At 41.7% G+C, this 24,619-nt stretch overlaps 1 protein-coding gene across 1 annotated transcript in view; it reads right to left on the bottom strand.

The window, feature by feature from the left end:
* Positions 1-24,619, bottom strand: part of myo16 (myosin XVI) — a 341,691-nt gene that overhangs the window by 122,103 nt on the left and 194,969 nt on the right. Inside the window, exons 18-20 of the mRNA XM_073846062.1 lie at positions 19,578-19,695; positions 17,694-17,765; positions 2,557-2,698 (exon numbers count right to left, since the gene is read on the bottom strand). Coding sequence (XP_073702163.1) covers positions 2,557-2,698; positions 17,694-17,765; positions 19,578-19,695 — 332 coding nt within the window. The remainder of the gene's footprint in view (positions 1-2,556; positions 2,699-17,693; positions 17,766-19,577; positions 19,696-24,619) is intronic.

The raw sequence follows: 24,619 nt of genomic DNA, 5'->3' as shown, positions 1-24,619 counted from the left end.
CCGCTGTTTCTGGTTCAAAAGTGGCTTGACCTGGCGCCTGTACACGGTGGCTCTGGATGTTTCTACTCCAGACTCAGTCCATTGCTTCCGCAGGTCCCCCAAGGTCTGGAATCGGTCCTTCTCCACAATCTTCCTCAGGGTCCGGTCACCTCTTCTCGTTGTGCAGCGTTTTCTGCCACACTTTTTCCTTCCCACAGACTTCCCACTGAGGTGCCTTGATACAGCACTCTGGGAACAGCCTATTCATTCAGAAATTTCTTTCTGTGTCTTACCCTCTTGCTTGAGGGTGTCAATGATGGCCTTCTGGACAGCAGTCAGGTCGGCAGTCTTACCCATGATTGCGGTTTTGAGTAATGAACCAGGCTGGGAGTTTTTAAAAGCCTCAGGAATCTTTTGCAGGTGTTTAGAGTTAATTAGTTGATTCAGATGATTAGGTTAATAGCTCGTTTAGAGAACCTTTGCATGATATGCTAATTTTTTGAGATAGGAATTTTGGGTTTTCATGAGCTGTATGCCAAAATCATCATTATTAAAACAATAAAATGCTTGAACTACTTCAGTTGTGCGTAATGAATCTAAAATATATGAAAGTCTAATGTTTATCAGTACATTACAGAAAATAATTAACTTTATCACAATATGCTAATTTTTTGAAAAGGACCTGTATATGTCCTCTATGAACTGCATATGTGAATATTATGTAGACCTATAGTTTAAAGGAGAACTCCGGTGTGATATTGACCTAAAGTGTATTGAATCATGATACCGAGTGTGAACGTACCTTGCATATTTCATCTCGGTTTGTGTCCAGCTGTCCGAAATCTGGGGTCAGTTAGCCGATGCTCACAACAGGCTGTCTATGAGAGTGAACAGGGCATCGGAAAAGCCATGTAAATAAATCACTGTTTTACGCCATTTACGAGGCACAAAGTAGCTCCACACTTCATCGGTAGACTTCCTAGGGCCCTGACATTTAAAACGAGACATTGAGAACTCAGAAAAAGCACCGGTAGTTTATTTACAAGAAGATTTATACAGACATCTTCCACCAGGAACAGAGCGGTCGCCGCCATCTTAAATGTAGTCACGATAAGTCGAGTGTCGAGCACGAAGGAAACTACAACCTGATACGTTGATAACCTGATCAATTCATTGGTGCTCGACACTCGATTTATCGTGACTAAGTTCAGGATGGCGGCGACCGGATTTTCTTTCCCAGGTACTGTCTGTATAAATCTTCTTGTAAATAAACTACCGGTGCTTTTTCTGAGTTCTCAATGTCTCGTTTTAAATGTCAGGGCCCTAGGAAGTCTACCGATGAAGTGTGGAGCTACTTTGTGCCTCGTAAATGGCGTAAAACAGTGATTTATTTACATGGCTTTTCCGATGCCCTGTTCACTCTCATAGACAGCCTGTTGTGAGCATCGGCTAACTGACCCCAGATTTCGGACAGCTGGACACAAACCGAGATGAAATATACAAGGTACGTTCACACTCGGTATCATGATTCAATACACTTTAGGTCAATATCACACCGGAGTTCTCCTTTAAATCAAATTTATGCTTTAAAAGTAGGGTAATCATAGCAGGTTTCATCTATAGCCTGTTTGCTTAAACATCTGCATTTAGTTTCAAATAACGTCTTTGACAACAGTCTTCTATAAAAATGACTTGCATTCTGATTCTGACATCCAAAAGGCACAACAATACATTTTCTCTCTCATTCCATGTATTTGACCCATATCCCTCCACTTGACAACCGTGACATCTACTCCAAATATATATATATATATATATACACACACACACACACACACACACACACACACACACAGTAGTCAACATTTGAAGTGGATCAAAAAAGTTAATCAAAATTTGTTCTAGGATAAGAACGGGTATTCTTTTTGGTTTTAGGACAAATTTGATCAAAGGTTTTGATCCACTTCGAATGTTGACTACTGTATATATGTCTCTAATTGTTTGTTGCCGAAAGGCACATTCGACTTTAAAGGTGGATATATGCACACTATGTGTTTTTCGGGGGAAGATGAGGCATGTGAAATGGTGTGGAATGATGAGTCACTTTGACTGTTTATGTGTGAATGCACGCATACTTGGAGTTCCATGGAAATTTCAGTTTTAGCCGTGAGATACCTTTCTCATAATGCAATAACGGCACAGGAGGTGTGTCTTCCTGCTCATTCTCTACTGGCTCTGTCAGGTGCTCAATGGCAGATGTCTCGCATACACTATGTAAACTATTTCAAAACATCGCTGTGTTTTGAATGATGTTTATCACAGAAGGTCTCTGAGAAGGACTTGGTGCGTGTTTCTGTGAGCTGCTGACACCCACAGTCTATAAAGATCAATAGCTGGTAACCATCACTGAAATTATATGTACACTGAGCATACCTTGGAATGATGTTTGAATTAGGTTCTTTCAATAACAATCTCCTTTATTCATGTCTCTCATTTACACTGAGATGCTTTCATGGAATGGAAAATGCATCCACATAAAAGCTCACATGCACACTTATACACATGCATGCATCTTACCCAGTGCTTTCTTCATGGCCTTGGAGGTAAAAGTTAATGCTATTGACGAGGAAGCTGAAGAGTCGTCCGTACAGAGCTTTGGCTAAGAGGTCTCGGTGATGGTTGGACATTTCAACTGTGTGGCGCCTTGTTATGACATCACCTGAAGAAGAGGGCAAAAGTCAAGCAGTTAGTGACCTTTCTCATTGTCTTCAATCCACAAAGACTAGCATACTGCCCTCCAAAGGTAAAGTGCAGTAACTACGCCAACACTAAAACTGAGAAAAACGCCTTTAATGCTTTTATGCCAGCTAGTCAAACATGTTGACACTCTCGTTTCTCTGAAACGGGACAAAATTGAACCAGGAGACCTTGCCACAAGACAAAACCGTTGTCACAAAGTCCATTTTAAGCCGTAACTCAATTTTACCAAATGTGTAGTTACTGCGCTTTGCCTTTGGAGGGCAGCATAGATGGGCATATGTGTGTTTCAGATGTTGTCAACACTATGTATATATACTAAGGACACTGCCAATAATCTGTATCGACCGATAAAAGCACTTATCTGCCCATCAGATATTGACCGATTGTTTAAAAACATGATGATCAGGGCCAATTTTCTCTAGTGTAGAATTAAGGATTTTCAAACTTAGCGCAATCACATTTTAACACAGTTAAAAATAATAAAATAACAGTGTTAACGCAGGTTCTATTGATCTCTAGGAATCACCCGTAGTTTAAGATAGGGTTGCCAGGTCTGTGGTTTTTCCATTCACTAAACATTGTTTGTAATGTGCCTCCCATCCAAAAATCAGGGATGTGATTTTTCCGGATTAATCCGGAATTCCGGATTTTTCGACCTGAAAATGTGACCTATGTCACGTATTTGCGACCGTTCGCAAATGGCGGATGGCGAAGTATGATTCCGGACCGCAAGATGCGTCCATGCCGACCGTGAAAGCTTTTGACATAATAAAAAAAAATGGCAAACGCTATTTCTAATAAATACATTTATATCAAGCACACTAGGGTCAGCGTTTGGGTGCAATCTGTGCAGAGAGGAGAGCAGAGATCAGCAGACAGATGTAGCTTTCAGTGAGTGAAAAACGTTGATGGAAAATGCATTGTTTTGGGGTTACGTCGCAAAATATTGTAAATATAATTTTTATACTGTATTTTCATACATATTTATATTTTAAACCACGACGGTGAGCCAATGGATATCACACAAGCAACGTGAAAACTGCATATATTAAAGTGAAAGTAAAAACAGCGCTCTCAGCATCTAATGTGCACATTCTCTAAGAGACAATGATAGACGAATATACTTCATATGCTGATATTAATTTACTTCCCTAATATTTCTCTTCTGCAAAATAAAAAGAAACGTATTTTGTGTAGGCTAAGGGTTTTTGAAAGTCGGTTCTTGAAATAAAGCTCTTCATTTTTATTGATGACTGTAGTGTTATTAGGGGTTAAGAAAGACTTAATTATTTGAGGTGGTCTTAAATGTGGGGACTGAAAGGCAAGAATTACGATGGAACTTTATGAGGTTATCCTTTGAATAAATATGAGCGCTGCGCGTTTCAAAGTCAGCTGCGGCACTGCTTTGTGTATCATTCTGATAGCACCTCCTGCTGGAAGAGAATGATCTGACATTTTTAATCAGCTCGTACGTCTACTGTTGTCAAAAAGACCAATGTAAACATATCAGTCCATGGTTTTAAGCACATGTGTTATACAAATTTAAACAATTAAGGAAATAAAATATATGTTAATTAATATAATACTTGATTGACAATAATTGTTTAAATTAATATAAGAATTGAAGGACTCTTGAAGGCTGAAATGTGAATTTTATAATCTTTTTTGTTTTGTGAAATCTGCATCTCAATTGTAATTCATGCTTTTTACAGTCATTTTAATAATTTATTTATTTATTAATTAAATTTTGTTCAGGTCTTTAAAAAAGTATTTAAATGTGTAGAATTTAAGATAAAATATGCTGCAGATACCCTGGTCTCGCAAAAAAAAAAAAAAAAAAAAAAAAAAAAAAAAACATAAATAGTTTTTTATATATAATTGTCCGGACCTCGGCTGGTGCGCAGGGTTCATTACCGGACCTCGAGCCGTTTTAGTTTAAGACCCGTGGATTAGATTATTTTCCTGCTTTTTTGTCCTTAGCCAATCACATGCCTGAAAAATGCTTCGTTACTTCTGAAACAAAAAGTCTCAGCTCTCAAATTCTGTATTAAGATCACTGTAGCCGCTTCATTTCAAGCAGCAGCACCAATAAAAGAATAAATAAAAAGTTATCCAGTATTCACAGTTAGTTAGTTTGCTATAAAAAAAAATAAATAAAAAAAATAAAATAAAATAAAAAAAACTAGAGGATAGCTTATTTAAGAATTTAGGGCTGTCGTAGTTTGTGCAATCTCACGTTAACACAGTTAAAAAAATAAAGTAGTAGTGTTAATGCAGGTTCTATTTGACTCTATGAATCACCTATAGTTCAAGCCAGGGTTGCCAGGTCTGTTTTTTCCATTCACTAAATATTGTTCGCAATGTGCCTCCTATCCAGTAATCTCAAAGAACTTTGTCTTTGTTACTTTTTAAAAAAAAAGTCTCAGCTCTGAAATTCTGTATTCAGAACACTGTATCTGCTTCAGTTCAGGCAGCAGCACCAACAAAACACTTCAATAAAATAGCTTGTGAACAATGTCAATTAACGCTTCCCCTCAGGCAAGTTATTCAGCATTCTCACTTCAACACAGTAAAAAAAATAAAATAAATAAAAATATCAACATTAACACAGGTTCCATTTGACCCTATGAATCATCTGTAGATTGAGCCAGGGTTGCCAGGTCTGTGGTTTTTCCCTTCAGTATACATTGTTTGTAATGTGCCTCCTATCTAATAATCCCAAAGAACTTTGTGCATTGTTACTTCTGAAACAAAAAGTCTCAGCACTCAAATTCTGTATTCAGATCACTGTATCCACTTCAGTTCAAGGAGCAGCACCAACAAAGTATGTCAATAAAATAGCTTGTGAACAGTGTCACTTAAAATTTACCTCAGGAAAGTTATCCAGTGTTTACAGTTGGTTAGTCAGCTATAAACAAATCCTTTTAACACAGTTAAAAAAAAAAATAATAATAACAGTGTCAACGCAGGTTTTATTTGACTCTATGTATCACCTGTAGTTCAAGCCAAGGTTGCCAGGTCTGCGGTATTTCCATTCACTAAACATAGTTTGTAACATGCCTCCTATCCAATGATCTTAAAGAACTTTGTGTTTTGTTACTTCTGAAAAAAAAAAAAAGTCTCAGATCTCTAATTCTGTATTCAGATCACAGTAGTCGCTTCGGTTCAAGCAGCAGCACCAGCACCAGCAAAACACATTAATAACATAGCTTGTGAACAACATTTACCTCAGGAAAGTTAACCAGTGTTCACGGTTGATTAGTTTGTTATAAAAAAATAGAGCTTATTTAAAATAGCTTATTTATTTAAAAAAATGTAAGGCTGTCAAAGTTAGTGCCATCTCCTTATAACAGAGTTAAAACAAAAAAATAAAAAATAGCAGTGTTAACACAGGTTTTATTTGACTCTATGAATCACCCATAGTTCAAGCCAGGGTTGCCAGGTCTGCATTTTTTTCCTCCATTCACTAAACATTGTTTGTAACGTGCCTCCTATCCCATAATCTCAAACTTTGTGCTTTGTTCTGAAAAAAAAAGTCTCAGCTTTTAAATTATGTTTCAGATTACTTAATTATATATAAATCAGATTTCTTAAATTGGTCATCCAATGCCCATTTTCCACAACATTTACTCTCCCTCACATCTTCCCATTTTCCACCCCGCCCTTCAGTTCTGTGGGGCGTGTCATTACATAGCACACGGGGTGTTGCCCAGACAACAGTTGGGGGGGGGGGGGGGTTACTATGGTAAAGAGACAAACGCGGGTGTGTTTACTGTGGTAAAGAGACGAACGCGATGTGTTTACTGTGTTTACTATGGTAAAGAGACAAACGCGGATGTGTTTACTGTGTTTACTGTGGTAAAGAGACGAACGCGATGTGTTTACTGTGTTTACTGTGGTAAAGAGACAAACGCGGATGTGTTTACTGTGGTAAAGAGACGAACGTGATGTGTTTACTGTGGTAAAGAGACAAACGTGATGTGTTTACTGTGTTTACTGTGGTAAAGAGACAAACGCGGGTGTGTTTACTGTGTTTACTGTGGTAAAGAGACGAACGTGATGTGTTTACTGTGGTAAAGAGACAAACGTGATGTGTTTACTGTGTTTACTGTGGTAAAGAGACGAACGCGATGTGTTTACTGTGTTTACTGTGGTAAAGAGACAAACGCGGATGTGTTTACTGTGTTTACTGTGGTAAAGAGACAAACGTGATGTGTTTACTGTGTTTACTGTGGTAAAGAGACAAACGCGGGTGTGTTTACTGTGTTTACTGTGGTAAAGAGACGAACGTGATGTGTTTACTGTGGTAAAGAGACAAACGTGATGCGTTTACTGTGTTTACTGTGGTAAAGAGACGAACGCGATGTGTTTACTGTGTTTACTATGGTAAAGAGACAAACGCGGATGTGTTTACTGTGTTTACTGTGGTAAAGAGACGAACGCGATGTGTTTACTGTGTTTACTGTGGTAAAGAGACAAACGCGGATGTGTTTACTGTGGTAAAGAGACGAACGTGATGTGTTTACTGTGGTAAAGAGACAAACGTGATGTGTTTACTGTGTTTACTGTGGTAAAGAGACAAACGCGGGTGTGTTTACTGTGTTTACTGTGGTAAAGAGATGAACGTGGTGTGTTTACTATGTTTACTGTGGTAAAAAGACAAACGCGGGTGTGTTTACTGTGGTAAAGAGACGAACGCGATGTGTTTACTGTGGTAAAGAGATGAACGTGGTGTGTTTACTGTGGTAAAGAGACGAACGCGATGTGTTTACTGTGTTTACTATGGTAAAGAGACAAACGCGGATGTGTTTACTGTGTTTACTGTGGTAAAGAGACGAACGCGGATGTGTTTACTGTGGTAAAGAGATGAACGTGGTGTGTTTACTGTGGTAAAGAGATGAACGTGGTGTGTTTACTGTGTTTACTGTGGTAAAGAGACAAACACGGGTGTGTTTACTGTGGTAAAGAGACGAACGCGATGTGTTTACTGTGGTAAAGAGATGAACGTGGTGTGTTTACTGTGGTAAAGAGACAAACACGGGTGTGTTTACTGTGGTAAAGAGACGAACGTGATGTGTTTACTGTGTTTACTGTGGTAAAGAGATGTACGCGATGTGTTTACTGTGTTTACAGTGGTAAAGAGACAAACGCGGGTGTGTTTACTGTGGTAAAGAGACGAACGCGATGTGTTTACTGTGTTTACTGTGGTAAAGAGATGAACGTGGTGTGTTTACTGTGTTTACTGTGGTAAAGAGATGAACGTGGTGTGTTTACTGTGTTTACTGTGGTAAAGAGACAAACGCAGGTGTGTTTACTGTGGTAAAGAGACGAACGCGATGTGTTTACTGTGTTTACTGTGGTAAAGAGACGAACGCGATGTGTTTACTGTGGTAAAGAGACAAATGCGGGTGTGTTTACTGTGGTAAAGAGACGAACGCGATGTGTTTACTGTGTTTACTGTGGTAAAGAGACGAACGCGATGTGTTTACTGTGGTAAAGAGACAAATGCGGGTGTGTTTACTGTGGTAAAGAGACGAACGCGATGTGTTTACTGTGTTTACTGTGGTAAAGAGACGAACGCGATGTGTTTACTGTGGTAAAGAGACGAACGCGATGTGTTTACTGTGGTAAAGAGACAAAGCGGGTGTGTTTACTGTGGCAAAAGACAAACGCGGGTGTGTTTACTGTGGTAAAGAGACAAACGCGGGTGTGTTTACTGTGGTAAAGAGACGAATGCGATGTGTTTACTGTGGTAAAGAGATGACAAGGTGTGTTTACTGTGTTTACTGTGGTAAAGAGATGAACATGGTGTGTTTACTGTGTTTACTGTGGTAAAGAGACAAACGCAGGTGTGTTTACTGTGGTAAAGAGACGAACGCGATGTGTTTACTGTGTTTACTGTGGTAAAGAGACGAACGCGATGTGTTTACTGTGGTAAAGAGACAAATGCGGGTGTGTTTACTGTGGTAAAGAGACGAACGCGATGTGTTTACTGTGTTTACTGTGGTAAAGAGACGAACGCGATGTGTTTACTGTGGTAAAGAGATGAACGCGATGTGTTTACTGTGGTAAAGAGACAAAGCGGGTGTGTTTACTGTGGTAAAAGACAAACGCGGGTGTGTTTACTGTGGTAAAGAGACAAACGCGGGTGTGTTTACTGTGGTAAAGAGACGAATGCGATGTGTTTACTGTGTTTACTGTGGTAAAGAGACAAGCACGGGTGTGTTTACTGTGGTAAAGAGACAAACACGGGTGTGTTTACTGTGGTAAAGAGACGAGCACGATGTGTTTACTGTGTTTACTGTGGTAAAGAGATGAACGCAGGTGTGTTTACTGTGGTAAAGAGACGAACACGTTGTGTTTACTGTGGTACAGAGCTGAACGTGTTGTGTTTACTGAGGCATAGCTGATTGAAGAAGAGCAAAAAAGTGATCGGTTAACATAACTTACTCCGTCCTTATATTGAAATACATTAATGTGCATGTTATAGTCTTTACTCATGTGCAGTTGCGGGCTGTAAACACGTTTGCAGGTATTGTGTTAACGTTATATCTTAATCATTAACAGACACCGTTTTAAACCATCTAGCATTACAAAGCTAAGCTTTATACTGACCCTCGTTTATAAAGCAGTATGGTGAAAAATGATTTGTGTAAACATTAACCAATTTAGGTAGATCGGCGGTCACATTCCCTCAGAGCTGTCAGTTTACACCCAGGACAGGTCTGTGGTAAAGAGACGAACGCGATGTGTTTACTGTGGTAAAGAGATGAACGTGGTGTGTTTACTGTGTTTACTGTGGTAAAGAGACAAACACGGGTGTGTTTACTGTGGTAAAGAGACGAACGTGATGTGTTTACTGTGTTTACTGTGGTAAAGAGATGTACGCGATGTGTTTACTGTGTTTACAGTGGTAAAGAGACAAACGCGGGTGTGTTTACTGTGGTAAAGAGACGAACGCGATGTGTTTACTGTGTTTACTGTGGTAAAGAGATGAACGTGGTGTGTTTACTGTGTTTACTGTGGTAAAGAGATGAACGTGGTGTGTTTACTGTGTTTACTGTGGTAAAGAGACAAACGCAGGTGTGTTTACTGTGGTAAAGAGACGAACGCGATGTGTTTACTGTGTTTACTGTGGTAAAGAGACGAACGCGATGTGTTTACTGTGGTAAAGAGACAAATGCGGGTGTGTTTACTGTGGTAAAGAGACGAACGCGATGTGTTTACTGTGTTTACTGTGGTAAAGAGACGAACGCGATGTGTTTACTGTGGTAAAGAGACAAATGCGGGTGTGTTTACTGTGGTAAAGAGACGAACGCGATGTGTTTACTGTGTTTACTGTGGTAAAGAGACGAACGCGATGTGTTTACTGTGGTAAAGAGACGAACGCGATGTGTTTACTGTGGTAAAGAGACAAAGCGGGTGTGTTTACTGTGGCAAAAGACAAACGCGGGTGTGTTTACTGTGGTAAAGAGACAAACGCGGGTGTGTTTACTGTGGTAAAGAGACGAATGCGATGTGTTTACTGTGGTAAAGAGATGAACGTGGTGTGTTTACTGTGTTTACTGTGGTAAAGAGATGAACATGGTGTGTTTACTGTGTTTACTGTGGTAAAGAGACAAACGCAGGTGTGTTTACTGTGGTAAAGAGACGAACGCGATGTGTTTACTGTGTTTACTGTGGTAAAGAGACGAACGCGATGTGTTTACTGTGGTAAAGAGACGAACGCGATGTGTTTACTGTGTTTACTGTGGTAAAGAGACGAACGCGATGTGTTTACTGTGGTAAAGAGATGAACGCGATGTGTTTACTGTGGTAAAGAGACAAAGCGGGTGTGTTTACTGTGGTAAAAGACAAACGCGGGTGTGTTTACTGTGGTAAAGAGACAAACGCGGGTGTGTTTACTGTGGTAAAGAGACGAATGCGATGTGTTTACTGTGTTTACTGTGGTAAAGAGACAAGCACGGGTGTGTTTACTGTGGTAAAGAGACAAACACGGGTGTGTTTACTGTGGTAAAGAGACGAGCACGATGTGTTTACTGTGTTTACTGTGGTAAAGAGATGAACGCAGGTGTGTTTACTGTGGTAAAGAGACGAACACGTTGTGTTTACTGTGGTACAGAGCTGAACGTGTTGTGTTTACTGAGGCATAGCTGATTGAAGAAGAGCAAAAAAGTGATCGGTTAACATAACTTACTCCGTCCTTATATTGAAATACATTAATGTGCATGTTATAGTCTTTACTCATGTGCAGTTGCGGGCTGTAAACACGTTTGCAGGTATTGTGTTAACGTTATATCTTAATCATTAACAGACACCGTTTTAAACCATCTAGCATTACAAAGCTAAGCTTTATACTGACCCTCGTTTATAAAGCAGTATGGTGAAAAATGATTTGTGTAAACATTAACCAATTTAGGTAGATCGGCGGTCACATTCCCTCAGAGCTGTCAGTTTACACCCAGGACAGGTCTATGCTAAAACATTGCTGGCTATGAACTATCGCAGGAGCGGTCTCTGTCTCGGTCTGTTAAAAGAAAACTACTGGGCGGATCATTGTCATTCTAGGGTGGTTGTGTACACGCACTCCTAACACACATTTCAGTTCAACCAGCATGTAAAAGTGCATGTGGCACCGGATGACCCCTTTAAGCCGGTTCAATTCAAGCAGCAGCACAAATAAAACATGTCAATAAAATAGCTTGTGAACAATGTCACTTAACATTTACCTCAGAAAAGTTATCCAGTGTTCACAGTTGGTTAGTTTGCTATAAAATAAAAATAAATAAATAAAAATAAATTAAATTAAATTAAAAGACTAGAGGGAAGCGGTTTAATTCTAAGAATCTAGGACTTTAGGGCTGCTGAAGTTTACTTCCACTTTATAAAAAAATAAAAATTAAAAATAGGGGCATTAACTTGGGTTCTATTTGACTCTATGAATCACCTGTAGTTCAAGCCAGGGTTGCCAGGTCCGTGTTTTTCCTATTCATTAGACCATGTTTGTAATGTGCCTCCTATCCACTCTGTGCTTTGTTACTTCTGAAACAAAAAGTCTCAGCTCTCAAATCAAAGACCACTGTCGCCACTTCAGTTCAAGCAGCAACACCAATAAAACATGTCAGATTGAATAAATGTATGTTGAATACAACAATGTGATTATTATATCTCAATATAAAAAGCAATTGATTATAATAGTTTCCGCTCTGTTGTTAATTTTAACCTGTAATATTATATTAATGTACCAAATGAGAGAGTTGACTCTATTGTTGACAGCATTAGTTGGGACAGAGATTTTTTCCTTAAAATAAATAAATTAATAAACGATATTTATTTATTTAAATCAGCAGACATCAGTATGATTAATCAACCATTAAAACAGAAAAACAGCATCAATACTCTACTAAACAACTTTGTGTTCCAGAGAAGAAGTCAGTCATACAAGTTTGAAACCATCAGAAGCTGTTTGGCATTTTCATTTTTGTGGTGAATTATTCCTTTATCCACCAAGGTCAACCAGCGTCACCAAAAAGAACACGCTGGTTGTTTTGCTGTCCTATTGCTAGACCGCCACCGACCCAGCATTAACCAGTATTGCAGGATCAGCATCTAAACGCAAGCTGATCCTTTCAGTAAAAAACATCAAAACAGTCAGTGACTCCTCAAAACAACAGGGGAACAGAGCAAAGGGAAAAACAAACTGGAGACAGTGTGTCACATTTTGACTGATATATGCCGCATGTGGGTGGCAGAAAAACAAGCGTTCCCTTGTTGGCAGTGCCAGCTGAGGGGACACAGCGCATGCTAATGTGGAGGACACATAGCACTCGGACTACGATGATGTGACCTTTGATGATGTCAGACACTGAACCACCACATTCGCTATGCCATTCATGACCGCCACAGTGCGTCAACATCCAGATGCACACACCGCCAAAGTGTGACCGTCAATCAGTGCCTTGCTATTGTCGCATATCAGAGATGAATTCATCCTCTGCATACTTTACACTACACAAGTGCACACAAGAGTGGCATTGTAAAGATGGCATTCATTTCTGAATTGTTTACTTGTTTAGTACGATAACCAAAACAACAAATCATCACAAGACTAGCTCACCCAAAAACTGCAACATTTACTCTCCCTCACATCTTCCCATACCTGTGTAGGGCCCTATGATTTCATAAAAATGCAATTTACTGTATAACATGGAATGTCACAGAAGTTTTCAAAGTTTGGATGAATTTATCAAAAGTAGGTCAGTACACTTAAATCAAACCTTGATATGGACTAGTGTCTGTAAATATTGAAAAAAATGTGCCATAGAATGCATTGATACAATATTTCAAATTGTTCTCTGATATCTACATAGAAGGTATTAGGGGTGGAGCCGAACCTGAATACGATATTCGGAAAGGCACAAATAGTGTGTTTTTTACAAATACTTATTTCGAACAAATACTTTTAAAAAATATTTGTATTCGGGAACAAGAAAAACGTTATATCAAAAAGCTGCGTTTCCTCATGAGACCGCAGTGCCGTGCCCTCATGAGTGAGTGAGTGAGTGACATTCAGGAGTCGGGGGGTGGGGGTAAAAGAGGTGACTAGGGTTGGGAATCGAAAATCGATTCCGATTCTGGAATCGGATACTTAAGATAAAGAATCGGATACTTGTTATAATATTAAAATTTCGATTCCTCGTTTCGATTCCTGGTTGCATTTTTTCCATCTAGTGATCTGCCAGGACCTTCCGCGCGTGCAATCTGCCAGGACTTTACGTGGTAATGTAAACATCAGTCGAAAAGATGGATCAAGGTAAGCGTTTAAAAGTGTGTCTACGCTTTGTAAAAACCGAAGACAAATCTACCGCTGCACGCAAACTTCATCTTAGAGATCTGCAAGGGACGGATTTTAGTCCTGCGCCCGCCCACTCCAGAAGGAATATATGTTATTTCGTCCCGCAAAAGCCCACATAAAAGTCACTTATACCCCCGCGGGAAGACAGGTATCTACTTTATCTCTTGGCTGCATGAAACAAACCCTCCCGGTAATGTAAAGACAAAGATGACCAGAGTAATAGTAACGAACTCGCGCGTGCCTAATGTATTCATTCTTGTATATCGGAGTCGTACATTAGGCACGCATAAGTCCGCTGTTGATTCACAAACTATTCATGCTTTCGGTGCTCTGATCCATAGTATTTTTGCGTGAAATTTCAAAATATTTGCATAGTTTTCAAAATGAATGTCCTGTGAGTTTTTTATAATGAATGCTTACCCATAGAGGTGGATCTTGTAAGGGTCAGTGGTGTTTAAGCACATATGAGCACCAGCATATTTACAATGTATTTACTGTATTTTTCATTTATATGTTTATTTTATAATGAATACAAACAGTAGATATTCAGTCACTTAAGAAAGAGTACTCTGAAGTTGTGAAGAATGTCTGAATTAAATAATTTAGGTGCTTTAAATCTGTATGTGTGTATTCATGTTAAAAAAGTTAGAGCAGAGGATTTTCTTTTAAATTCAAAAGTATAGCTTTAATTTAAAGTTTGCTTGATTTTTTTAATAACATGCAGGAGAAAATAAAAAGGCAAAACTAATGTTTAGGTTAATAAAAAAGGTTAAAAAATAAACACCTTTAGAGGAAATGTCAGGCATAGGGGGGCCTTGCAAAACTGACCCGAGAAGAAGGGGGCCCTGATATAAAAAAGGTTGAGAACCCCTGTAATAAAATAATATGTTGCAAGCTAGCACTGAAAATAAACATGTTTAATATATTAATGTTTGACTTTTGTGTTTGTTGTTTTTTTTTTTTTTTACTAAATCGGAATCGAAACTGGGAATCGAAAAGAATCGGAATCGATAAGTGGAATCGGAATCGGAATCGAAATCGATAAAATTCAAACGATACCCACCCCTAGAGGTGACTGACACAGGCTGCTCCACACAGCAACAGAGAACACTAGGCTAAGCGAAAAAAGACTTCACTGCATCACTATTTTTGTTGAATAGATTGTTGTACCTTAACTGGGTTCCAGAGGCAGTTTATAACTTTCGGGAAGCGGAGTTTGATCGGGAGATTATTCCATTAGGGGCCGTTCACATGTAGGGTCTTTTGCGCGCTCAAGTTCGTTATTTCAAATGTAGACGCGCGGTATGCACGCTCATAATAGAAGCGACGCGCTCATGACGCGCTAGTTTTTTCCAGGCGCATCCGCGCCGCATATTGATAAAAACATCTCAACTTTTACCCATATAATGTATTTGAATGCTGCGATCGCACCGCGGGTCATGTGACAAGAACCAACGAATCAGCTTCAGCCATAGAGATGGCTATAGCTCTGGGCGCGCCTAGCGTTTTCCATGCGTTTTTAGGTGCGACATGTTACCGGCCCCTTATATGGTACGTTTAAGTTACTCTGTCTTTTGCAGACAGCAAGATGTAGGCTATAGGATAGTTAACCTTAGCATAGATTCCAGTCACTCATTATTTTTACGCCTATTTTGAATTTTACTCGAATACAAATACAAATACAAATACTTTTCCCCCCTCAACAAATACAAATACAGATACAAATACCGGCTGCTTTGCACACCCCTAGAAGGTATATATATATGGAAACGGTTTTACAAGTCTATTTACAACCCTAAGATTTATCCCTAGAATGAAATGGTCTGTTATTACCTTATTTGGAAGGTTCATGAATAATAATGACAAGCTCTTATGTGATTGGCTGTTTCACAGAGCAGCTCATTTATCTCTCACACAGCAGGAAGGAAATACATGGAGGAAAATATATAATTAATTACGGAGCTCAAGCCTCTATTAATATGCGGGGCATTGAAACTGTCGTTTTGAATGCGCGATCGCTTTTTACTTTCACTTTTGAGATTTGCGATTGCACGTGCTCTGTGTAACGTTATACTACAGCGGCAGTACTTACCACACATTTGACAAGTTTAGATGCTTGTCAGTGGTACTGAACTTGAAGAAATTGTCAGAATTATATTACTATTGTATAGTAGAATGTATGTAACGTTACTACAACTACTAAAAGTATTCACACTTTTTTTTTTTCAAGGAATAATCACTCAATTTCCTCCATGTGTTCATTTTATTAGTAAACCCCCTTTATTAGCCAAATAAATAAATAAAGACTTTAACTTTTACTTGAGTAAGAGATACATTTTTTTTTTTTCAAAACTAAATTTTAATAAATGATGTTGTTAAGCATTCAAATCATTAGACATGCTTAAACACAGAATTTGGTATAATAGTTTTAAAATAAAACAAACATGAGAGGAATAAATATATATATAATATATGAATAAATTCATAAGGCCTCAAAAAAATTAATTTTTTAAATTGTCTAAGTTGCATGATTTAATGAATCAGGCATGCTATTTGATTAATAACATTTAATTTAAATGAAAAAAAAAAATCTAAAGGAACCCAGAAAAATTTAAACTGGAAAAAAAAAAAAAAAAATCAAATCCAAAATAATTAAAATGGTGGGAATAAACGTAATCCAGAAAAGTTAGAACAAATAAATAAATAACAGGCTCCAAAACAAATGAAAAACAGAATCCAGATGAATTTTTTTTAAAAAAGGAAAAAATAAATAATTAGACATGCTTAAACACAGACTTTGTTAATAATGGAACAGAAAAAGTCATAGGGCCCTAATTATTATTATTATTTTTTTTTTCATTTTAATAAATGAATGTTAAATTGTGAAAGTTGTAATTAAGTAGGTAGTTTTTTGATTATTAAATGTAATTAATTAAAAAACAACCTAATTAATTGCAACTTATGAAGAATTTAAAAGGAATCCAGAATAACTAAAATTGAAATACAGAGAAAGAGAAACACAAAATCCAAAAACAATGCCAGAAAAACTAAAACTGAAAAAAAAAAAGATAAAGAGAAACACAAAATAAAAGAGGAAAAAAATAATAATAATTAGACATGCTTAAACACAGAATTTGGGAACAAGGGCCATATGACTTTAGTAAAATGACTCATTTTGTGTTCCCTTGAAGTCCATATAATTATGAAAGGAAATTAGCATCATTAAAAGTATGATAAAAGCAAATTTCATTTTTATCCACTGATTTTTTTCCCTTTTAGATCACTGAGTCATAAACCAGATCACTCAGATTCATTAACAAACAATTCGGACCGTTATTATGAAACAGACCAACTGATTTACTAAAAAGATTTGACTTATAATACAATATAATGCAAATTGGGTAACTCTGTCATAAGTTTTTAGATTTTAAGTGAATAAAAGCATTAAAATACTGATCTATCTATCATGTAAAGCTAACATATAGAGTCAGAAGATTTGGAAAATAGTGCACAAGTGATATCAACCAGTTTTATATTAACATATTTTTGGACATTTTTTGGAGAGTAAATGATAACAGAATTGAGATTTTGGGTGTACTATCTCTTTAAAAGAGAGGCATGGATGCATGACAAAGCCAAAGAGACAGACAGAGAGAGAAATCACAGACAGACACAAAACAATGCCAAGTGTGCTTGTAATTTTTAGGCAATAGTTCAGTTTGTCCTCGTCGGCTGAATTAGATTAACGTCCAGACATCATGTGATTCATACATACTCTGCTCTTGTTATATAATGGCATAACATGCACACAGTCTAGACCTCGCAAAAGAACTACGTGTATTTTGAATGAGAAGGCAGTTATCCAATTGAGTCAAATTGGGCTCACTAGTAACACAATCCAAGGCCAAATGCTTGAGGCCACATTCATTGATGAGTTTGTGACTGGGCAAAGGCCAGTAGATCTCAATGAATGGTGTCAGCAGGACTCCCGGCAGTGAGATTTACTCCATGTTTGGTGTTATGCTAAACAAGCTGACTTTAATGGACAGTGCTCAGTCTGTGTTGATTGATGCTGGTGAATGGAAGCTGAAAGTTGTACCTTTAAAACACTGCACATCAGACGTAAGGGCAGAGCCGAGATCCTCAGAGCTCACCTGCAGCATCCCGGCCGCTACAGACAAAAAAAAAAAAAAACATTCAGACACATTGATGTGATTACAAACGGTTACAAAATCTAAATTCTGATTGAATGAGCCACATTTGAAATCAGTATTTAAATAAAAATAAAATACCAAAAAAATTACTTTTCAAGTTGGTTTTCTTTCTAAGCAAATTTGCAAATTTAAAGGTTTATTTAAAATATATAAATATTTTGGTTTATTAAAATTACCTTATTTTGAAACACTTACTTGCAGTGTTTATAAATAATAAAATAAAATAAAATAAAATAAAATAAAATAAAACCCTCACTGGCAATGTTTGTAAACTAAACAAAAATCCTGACTGTAAAAAAAAAAAAACAACAAAATTAAAAATACTAAAAAGCTTTATTAATTTTTTTTTTTATAAAATAAACCCTCATTGGCAATGTTTGTGAACTAAACAAAGACCCTTACTGTAAAAAATAAATAAATAAATAAATAAATGGTCCCTGGTCACACAAATGAACTAAACAAAAATTAATAAAAACAAATAAATAAATAAATAAATAAATATTACCCCTAAGTAGCAATGTTTGTGAACTAAACAAAAATCCTTACTGTGAAAATAAAATAAAATAAAATAAAATAAAATAAAATAAAATAAAATAAAATAAAATAAAATAAAAAAAATGTACGTTAGGAAAGTCCTTTTTGCAAATATTTGCCATTATCATCTGGTTTTAATTCATGGCAGGCATCAATTTCTTGCTTCTTAATTATTAATTATGTAATAATAAATTGCATTTTCACATGGGTTTTTATTATTTATAATTAATACGCTACTGTTGAAAAATTTGGGATCAGTAATTTTGTAAAATATAATCAGTTTCCACAAAAATATTAAACATAAAAACATAAAAATAAAAACATATAAAAACAAAACAAAATAATAATAAATGATTCTTAATTAGCAAATCAGCATATAAGAATGATTTTTAAAGGTTCAAGTGACAGTAAAGACTGGAGTAATGATGCTCAAAATTCAGAAAAAAAAATTATCTACTTATTATTATTATTTTAGACTTTCATAAAAGGCTTTCAAAAATATTTACAAAAAACAAAAAAAATACTTACAAACTTCTAAAAGCTCACATGACATAAACGGCACACTTACTATTTAACAAATTTACCATTTTCACACATGGCTCATCAGAGTCAACATAACATGCAGTAACACATCTAACACCTTTCAACTATGAGTCCAGGCCTTCCATTTACTTCCTATTTTGCACTATTACTGTTTGTATTTGGCACCTAGTGTGCTACCATTTCAGTGTATGAGTGTGTTTGGGTGGAGTGTACCCATTAGTGTATAATGGGCCATGTTTATATGTGATCTCACGTATCCACAACGACGGGAACCTCATACGGATGTGAATGTATCAGTTTGTGTATTTGCGGGTGCTGACGTCACTTGTTTACTCAGGCTTACTATTATGTGTGTCATTATGTAACACGAAGAGCAGTGAGTGGCTGTTCTGTTCCGCCCCACTGCTCCGCAGGGCTTAAGGAAACAGGTGACCCTGTGCATGTATGTGGCTAAAAACGCCAATTAGCGCAAAATTGTATGACATGAACGTGTATTAAAGCGGCAAAGAAAGAGTTTTCCATTGCATGGTGACTGATTCTTGCTATTAGGCCACTGATGTAAACAAGCCAGGATGGTGTGTGACACAGTTCTTGCTGTGTAGTCACCCACCCACTTTCCCCGTCTATCCTTTAGGCCTCCTGGTGGAGGAGATCGGCCCCTGCTGGCCTCACGGCGCAGCTGCGCGACTGACCTCTATCTAGCAGCTGCAAGTCGGACACAAATGCAGTGTCAGCGTCTGTCAGGGCGGTGAAGCGCACGTCTCCCAAGTGCAGCAGCGCTGAGAGGACCACAAACAAATTCTCCACCTCCTGCAAAACAAACAAACAAAGTGCTGAGAGTCAGACTTGGATTTATGAAGCAGCTCAGTGGAGTTACATTTGTGGGCTCAGTCCAAATTACAGAATCAAATTAAATTTTCACTTGTTTGTTTGGAGTGCTAGTTTGCTACTTCTTAACCACTTTTGACAACACTGACATGACATCTGCTGCTCTCCGGTTTCATTTCTAAATACAGAAATGAGTTGTAGAAATAGGATGCATGTCTAATTTGTTGGCTGAAAATAGAATACAAAATTGGAGTTTAAGTCTGCTGAAGACTCCAGAACATCTAACATTGATTACAGCACCTATATATGACCTAAGCGAAAATATGAGAAACAAAATCAGCATTTTTTACCAGATTGTAGTGTGTGTGTGTGTGTGTGTGTGTGTGTGTGTGTGTGTGTGTGTGTGTAAAAAAACAATATATACATACAAAAATATTTCCAATTAGTAGATTTTGCTCAATTCACCCCACCACTAGTATGTGCAGTAAAAAAATCAGATAATTAATTTTATAAATCTATAATAGTATCTAATAATATTTTAAAATAGCTTATATTTCAGTTCCCCTTCAGTCGAATCACTTCGACGTTACATGGGAATTCGCTTAGAATCCAATCATATCTGAGCCTTATACAAAAGGCCAATGAAAATTGGCGAGTGGCATTTGCATGATGCGCCACGCCCCGTACATACGGGTATAAAAGGCGACGTCATGCGCCAGTCAGACAGCTTCTTCGCTTCAGATCCGTCTGAATGTTGAGCCTGCTTTCTCTGCTAAGAGTCTACAATCTTCAAAAGAGTTCTTCCAGAGTTCCTGCTCTCTCTCCTGACGTGCTGCAACTAAAAGAGCTTATCCTTCTGCAGCCGTCAGCGATCTCCCGCGGGCTGCCGTTTTCACGGCCACTACAGCCGCTCTGCTTTCCAGCGAGAGAGTCCCGTTGAGTGCACAGCCGCCCCGCGGCTTTTTCCCTGGGCAGACCGGGAGCTAAAAGAGCAATTTCTCGCGGCCGTAAGACGTTCTTTTCAGAATGGCTTTTCGGCCGTGCGCTTCAGGTTGCGGTAGTTTCCTCCCTCCTGCGGACGGACATGATCACTGCCTCACGTGTTTGGGGAGTGAGCACGCTGAGGCAGCGTTCATGGATGGTGAATGCATTCATTGCGAATGCATGACCATGAGCACGCTGAAGTCCCGCCGCTCGTTCGCGAGGCGGCTCCCCCCGTCTTCCTCTCGCGGTCCGTCGTTAAGCCGTCAATGCTTTTCGGCCACCGCGGCGAGACGCGGGGGGGACTTAACTGTCACCGTGCAGAACGCACCGCCGGCCCAGAAAGCCCTGCGGTCTTCTGTCACTCAGCGTGGTCCCGTCGAGTTCCCGGAGCAGTACGCTTCCCCGCCCAGCGGGCTGAGCGTCTCCTTCGGTGCTCCTGCGGAGGATGAGATGTCGACCGCAGCATCAGAGGGAGAGTCGGTCGGCGAGGCGGACGCTTCGGCGGCGCGGCCCCCTCTAGAGGTGGCCGCTCCGTCTGAGGTGGACGTTGAGCTATCGACTATGCTCCTCCGGGCCGCCAGGGGGATCGGTCTGGAGGTGCCCCAGGCGCCCCCGGCCGATCCTTCTAGGCTGGATGATTGGTTCCTGGGGAGGGCCCCCGCGGCTCCACCTCGCCCCCCCTCGGTCCCATTCTTCCCGGAGGTGCACGAGGAGCTGACGAGATCCTGGCGGGCCCCCTTCTCATCACGGCCCCGCCCCAGCTCCTCTCCCCTCACCACCCTCGATGGCGGGGCGGCCAGGGGGTATGCAGCGATTCCCCGGGTCGAGCGCGCTGTGGCGGTGCATTTGTGCCCACGCGGCGCTGCCACCTGGAGGGATCGTCCGCATCTCCCGTCCAGGGCGTGCGAGCGCTCGTCCGCCCTTGCGGGCCGCGTTTACCACGCCGCTGGACAGGCCGCCACCGCCCTGCATGCTATGGCGATCCTACAAGTTTATCAGGCCCAGGCCCTGAAACAGCTGCACGAGGGTGGTCCCGACCAGGGGGTTATGGAAGAACTCCGCGCCGCCACCGACTTCGCCCTACGGGCGACGAAGGTCACGGCGCGTTCCCTTGGTCAGGTGATGTCCACAGCCGTGGTCCAGGAGCGACACCTATGGCTCACTCTGGCCCAGATGGCAGACGTCGACAAAGCTCGCTTTCTTGACGCTCCTATCTCCCAGAGTGGCCTATTCGGCGACACTGTCGAGGACTTTGCCCAGCAGTTCTCGGCAGTCCAGAAGCAGAGGGAGGCCATTCAACACATCCTGCCCCGCCGCGAGTCCAAACCCATCCCGCCGCCGGTGGCTCAGCCTCCCCCCGCTCGTCGCCGAGGGCGCCCCCCCGCGGCCCCCACCAAACCTGCTCCGTCGCCTGCTGAACCCAAGAAGGAGACGGCCCGACGTCGAGCTGGCCGCGGGGGTGCGGCGCCGCCCGCCTCTCAGGGACCTGCAAAGAACACCCGCAAGAGAGCCGCGAAACGTCCCTGACGCGGGCAACCCGGAGGTGGAGAAGTTTGTTCTTCAGGGGACGAGAACATCTGCGTCCCCGCTCCCGCTGGAGGGCCGGGGGTTGTTGTGCACTTTAACGCTGCCGCCGGCCCACGGGTCGGCGGTACCCACAACTTCAATAAAAGAGCAATTTCCTTCACCTCCGGGGCCTCGGCCCCGTGTTCCCGTTCCGGGCGGCACCAGGATGCCCTCTCGGAGCCGGACTCGGAGCTGTCTTTCGCCAGCGCGGGAACCTGGGAAGAAGGTAGGCCCTGCTCAGAGCAGCTTGTCTCCCCTTCCTGTTCCCCCCCTAGGCTGCCCCACCACGGTCACGTCGGTCAACGTTCCCTTGACACCCCTGTCGAGGCGCTTGGGGGCCTGGCTTCAGCTCCCCAGCCCCTCGCGGTGGTTGATACGGACGGTACGTCTCGGCTATGCGATTCAGTTCGCCAAAGCTCCGCCCAGGTACAGAGGTGTCCTTCACACTCGTGTCCACTCAGACACCCACGCCGCTGTCCTGCGTGCAGAGGTCGCAGTCCTACTGGCGAAGGATGCGATCGAGCTTGTCCCTCCAGCCGAGATGAGGTCAGGGTTTTACAGTCCCTACTTCATCGTGCCCAAAAAGAGTGGTGGGTTAAGACCCATCCTGGATCTCAGAGTCCTGAATCGGTCCCTTCTCAGGCTGCCGTTCAAGATGCTCACGACGAAGCGCATGCTCTCATGCATTCGTCCCCAGGATTGGTTTGCAGCCATCGACCTGAAGGACGCGTACTTCCATGTCTCGATTCTTCCTCGCCACAGGCCCTTTCTTCGGTTTGCGTTCGAGGGTCGAGCATACCAGTACAAAGTTCTCCCATTCGGCCTGTCCCTCTCTCCTCGCGTTTTCACCAAGGTTGCGGAAGCGGCCCTGGCCCCTCTTTGGCTGTCAGGTTTCCGCATCCTCAACTATCTCGACGACTGGCTTCTGATAGCCCACTCTCGAGAGGTGCTTTGCGACCAGAGGGACCTGGTGCTTCAGCACCTCAGCCGCCTGGGCCTTCAGGTCAACCGAGAAAAGAGCAAACTCTCCCCAGTGCAGAGGATCTCTTTTCTCGGCGTGGAGCTGGACTCGGTCTCCATGACAGCCCGTCTCACCAACGAGCGCGCTCAGTCGGTGCTGAGATGTCTAGATTTATTCAGGCACAAGACAGCGGTTCCTCTAAAAACTTTTCAGAGGCTCCTGGGGCATATGGCAGCTGCGGCCGCGGTAACGCCGCTGGGCTTGCTTCATATGAGACCGCTTCAGCACTGGCTACACGACCGAGTCCCGAGACGGGCATGGCACCGTGGCACACTCCGGATTGGCGTTTCCCCGCAGTGTCGCCGCCTGTTCAGCCCGTGGTCAGACCCTGCCTTTCTCCAGGCCGGAGTACCCCTGGGGCAGGTGTCCAGGCACATCGTGGTTTACACGGATGCCTCCACCACGGGTTGGGGTGCTGTGTGCAACGGGCAAGCAGCTTCGGGCTCCTGGACAGGACCTCGACTGCAGTGGCACATCAATTGCCTCGAGTTGTTGGCTGTGCTTCTGGCCCTTCGTCGCTTCCGACCGACGTTGCGTCAGAAGCACGTACTTGTGCGTACCGACAGCACTGCGACTGTGGCTTATATCAACCGCCAGGGCGGCCTCCGCTCCCGTCGCATGTCACAACTCGCCCGCCGTCTGCTCCTCTGGAGTCAAACGTGGCTAAAATCGCTACGTGCCATTCACATTCCGGGGGAACTCAACCGTGCAGCCGATCAGCTCTCACGGCAGTCCACCCTCCCTGGAGAATGGCGACTCCACCCCGAGACAGTCCAGCTGATTTGGAGGCATTTCGGGGAGGCCCAGATAGATCTGTTTGCCTCCCCCGAATCCTCCCACTGCCAGCAGTTCTTCTCCCTCAACGAGGTATCCCTCGGCAGGGACGCTCTGGCCCACAGCTGGCCTCCGGGGCCCAAGTACGCCTTTCCCCCAGTGAGCCTCCTTGCACAGACCCTGTGCAAGATCAGGGAGGACGAGGAGCAGGTTCTCCTGGTCGCCCCATACTGGCCTGCCAGGACCTGGTTCCCAGAACTCATTTCCCTCGCGGCAGCCCCTCCCTGGAAAATCCCCTTGAGGAAGGACCTTCTTTCTCAGGGGATGGGCACTATTTGGCACCCACGTCCCGATCTATGGAACTTGCACGTCTGGCTCCTGGACGGGACGCTTCAGACCTCGCCGGCCTTCCACAGGCCGTGGTAGAAACCATCACTCAGTCCCGAGCCCCCTCTACAAGGCAGGCGTACGCACTGAGGTGGGGTCTATTCGTCGACTGGTGTTCCTCACGCAAACAGGACCCACAGAGATGCACGATTGCAGTAGTGCTTTCCTTCCTGC

The sequence above is a fragment of the Garra rufa genome, chromosome 8, assembly GCF_049309525.1.
Source record: "Garra rufa chromosome 8, GarRuf1.0, whole genome shotgun sequence".
NCBI lineage: Eukaryota > Metazoa > Chordata > Actinopteri > Cypriniformes > Cyprinidae > Garra > Garra rufa.
The sequence above is the reverse complement of the archived record's forward strand: the minus strand, read 5'-3'. Positions and strand labels throughout refer to the sequence as shown.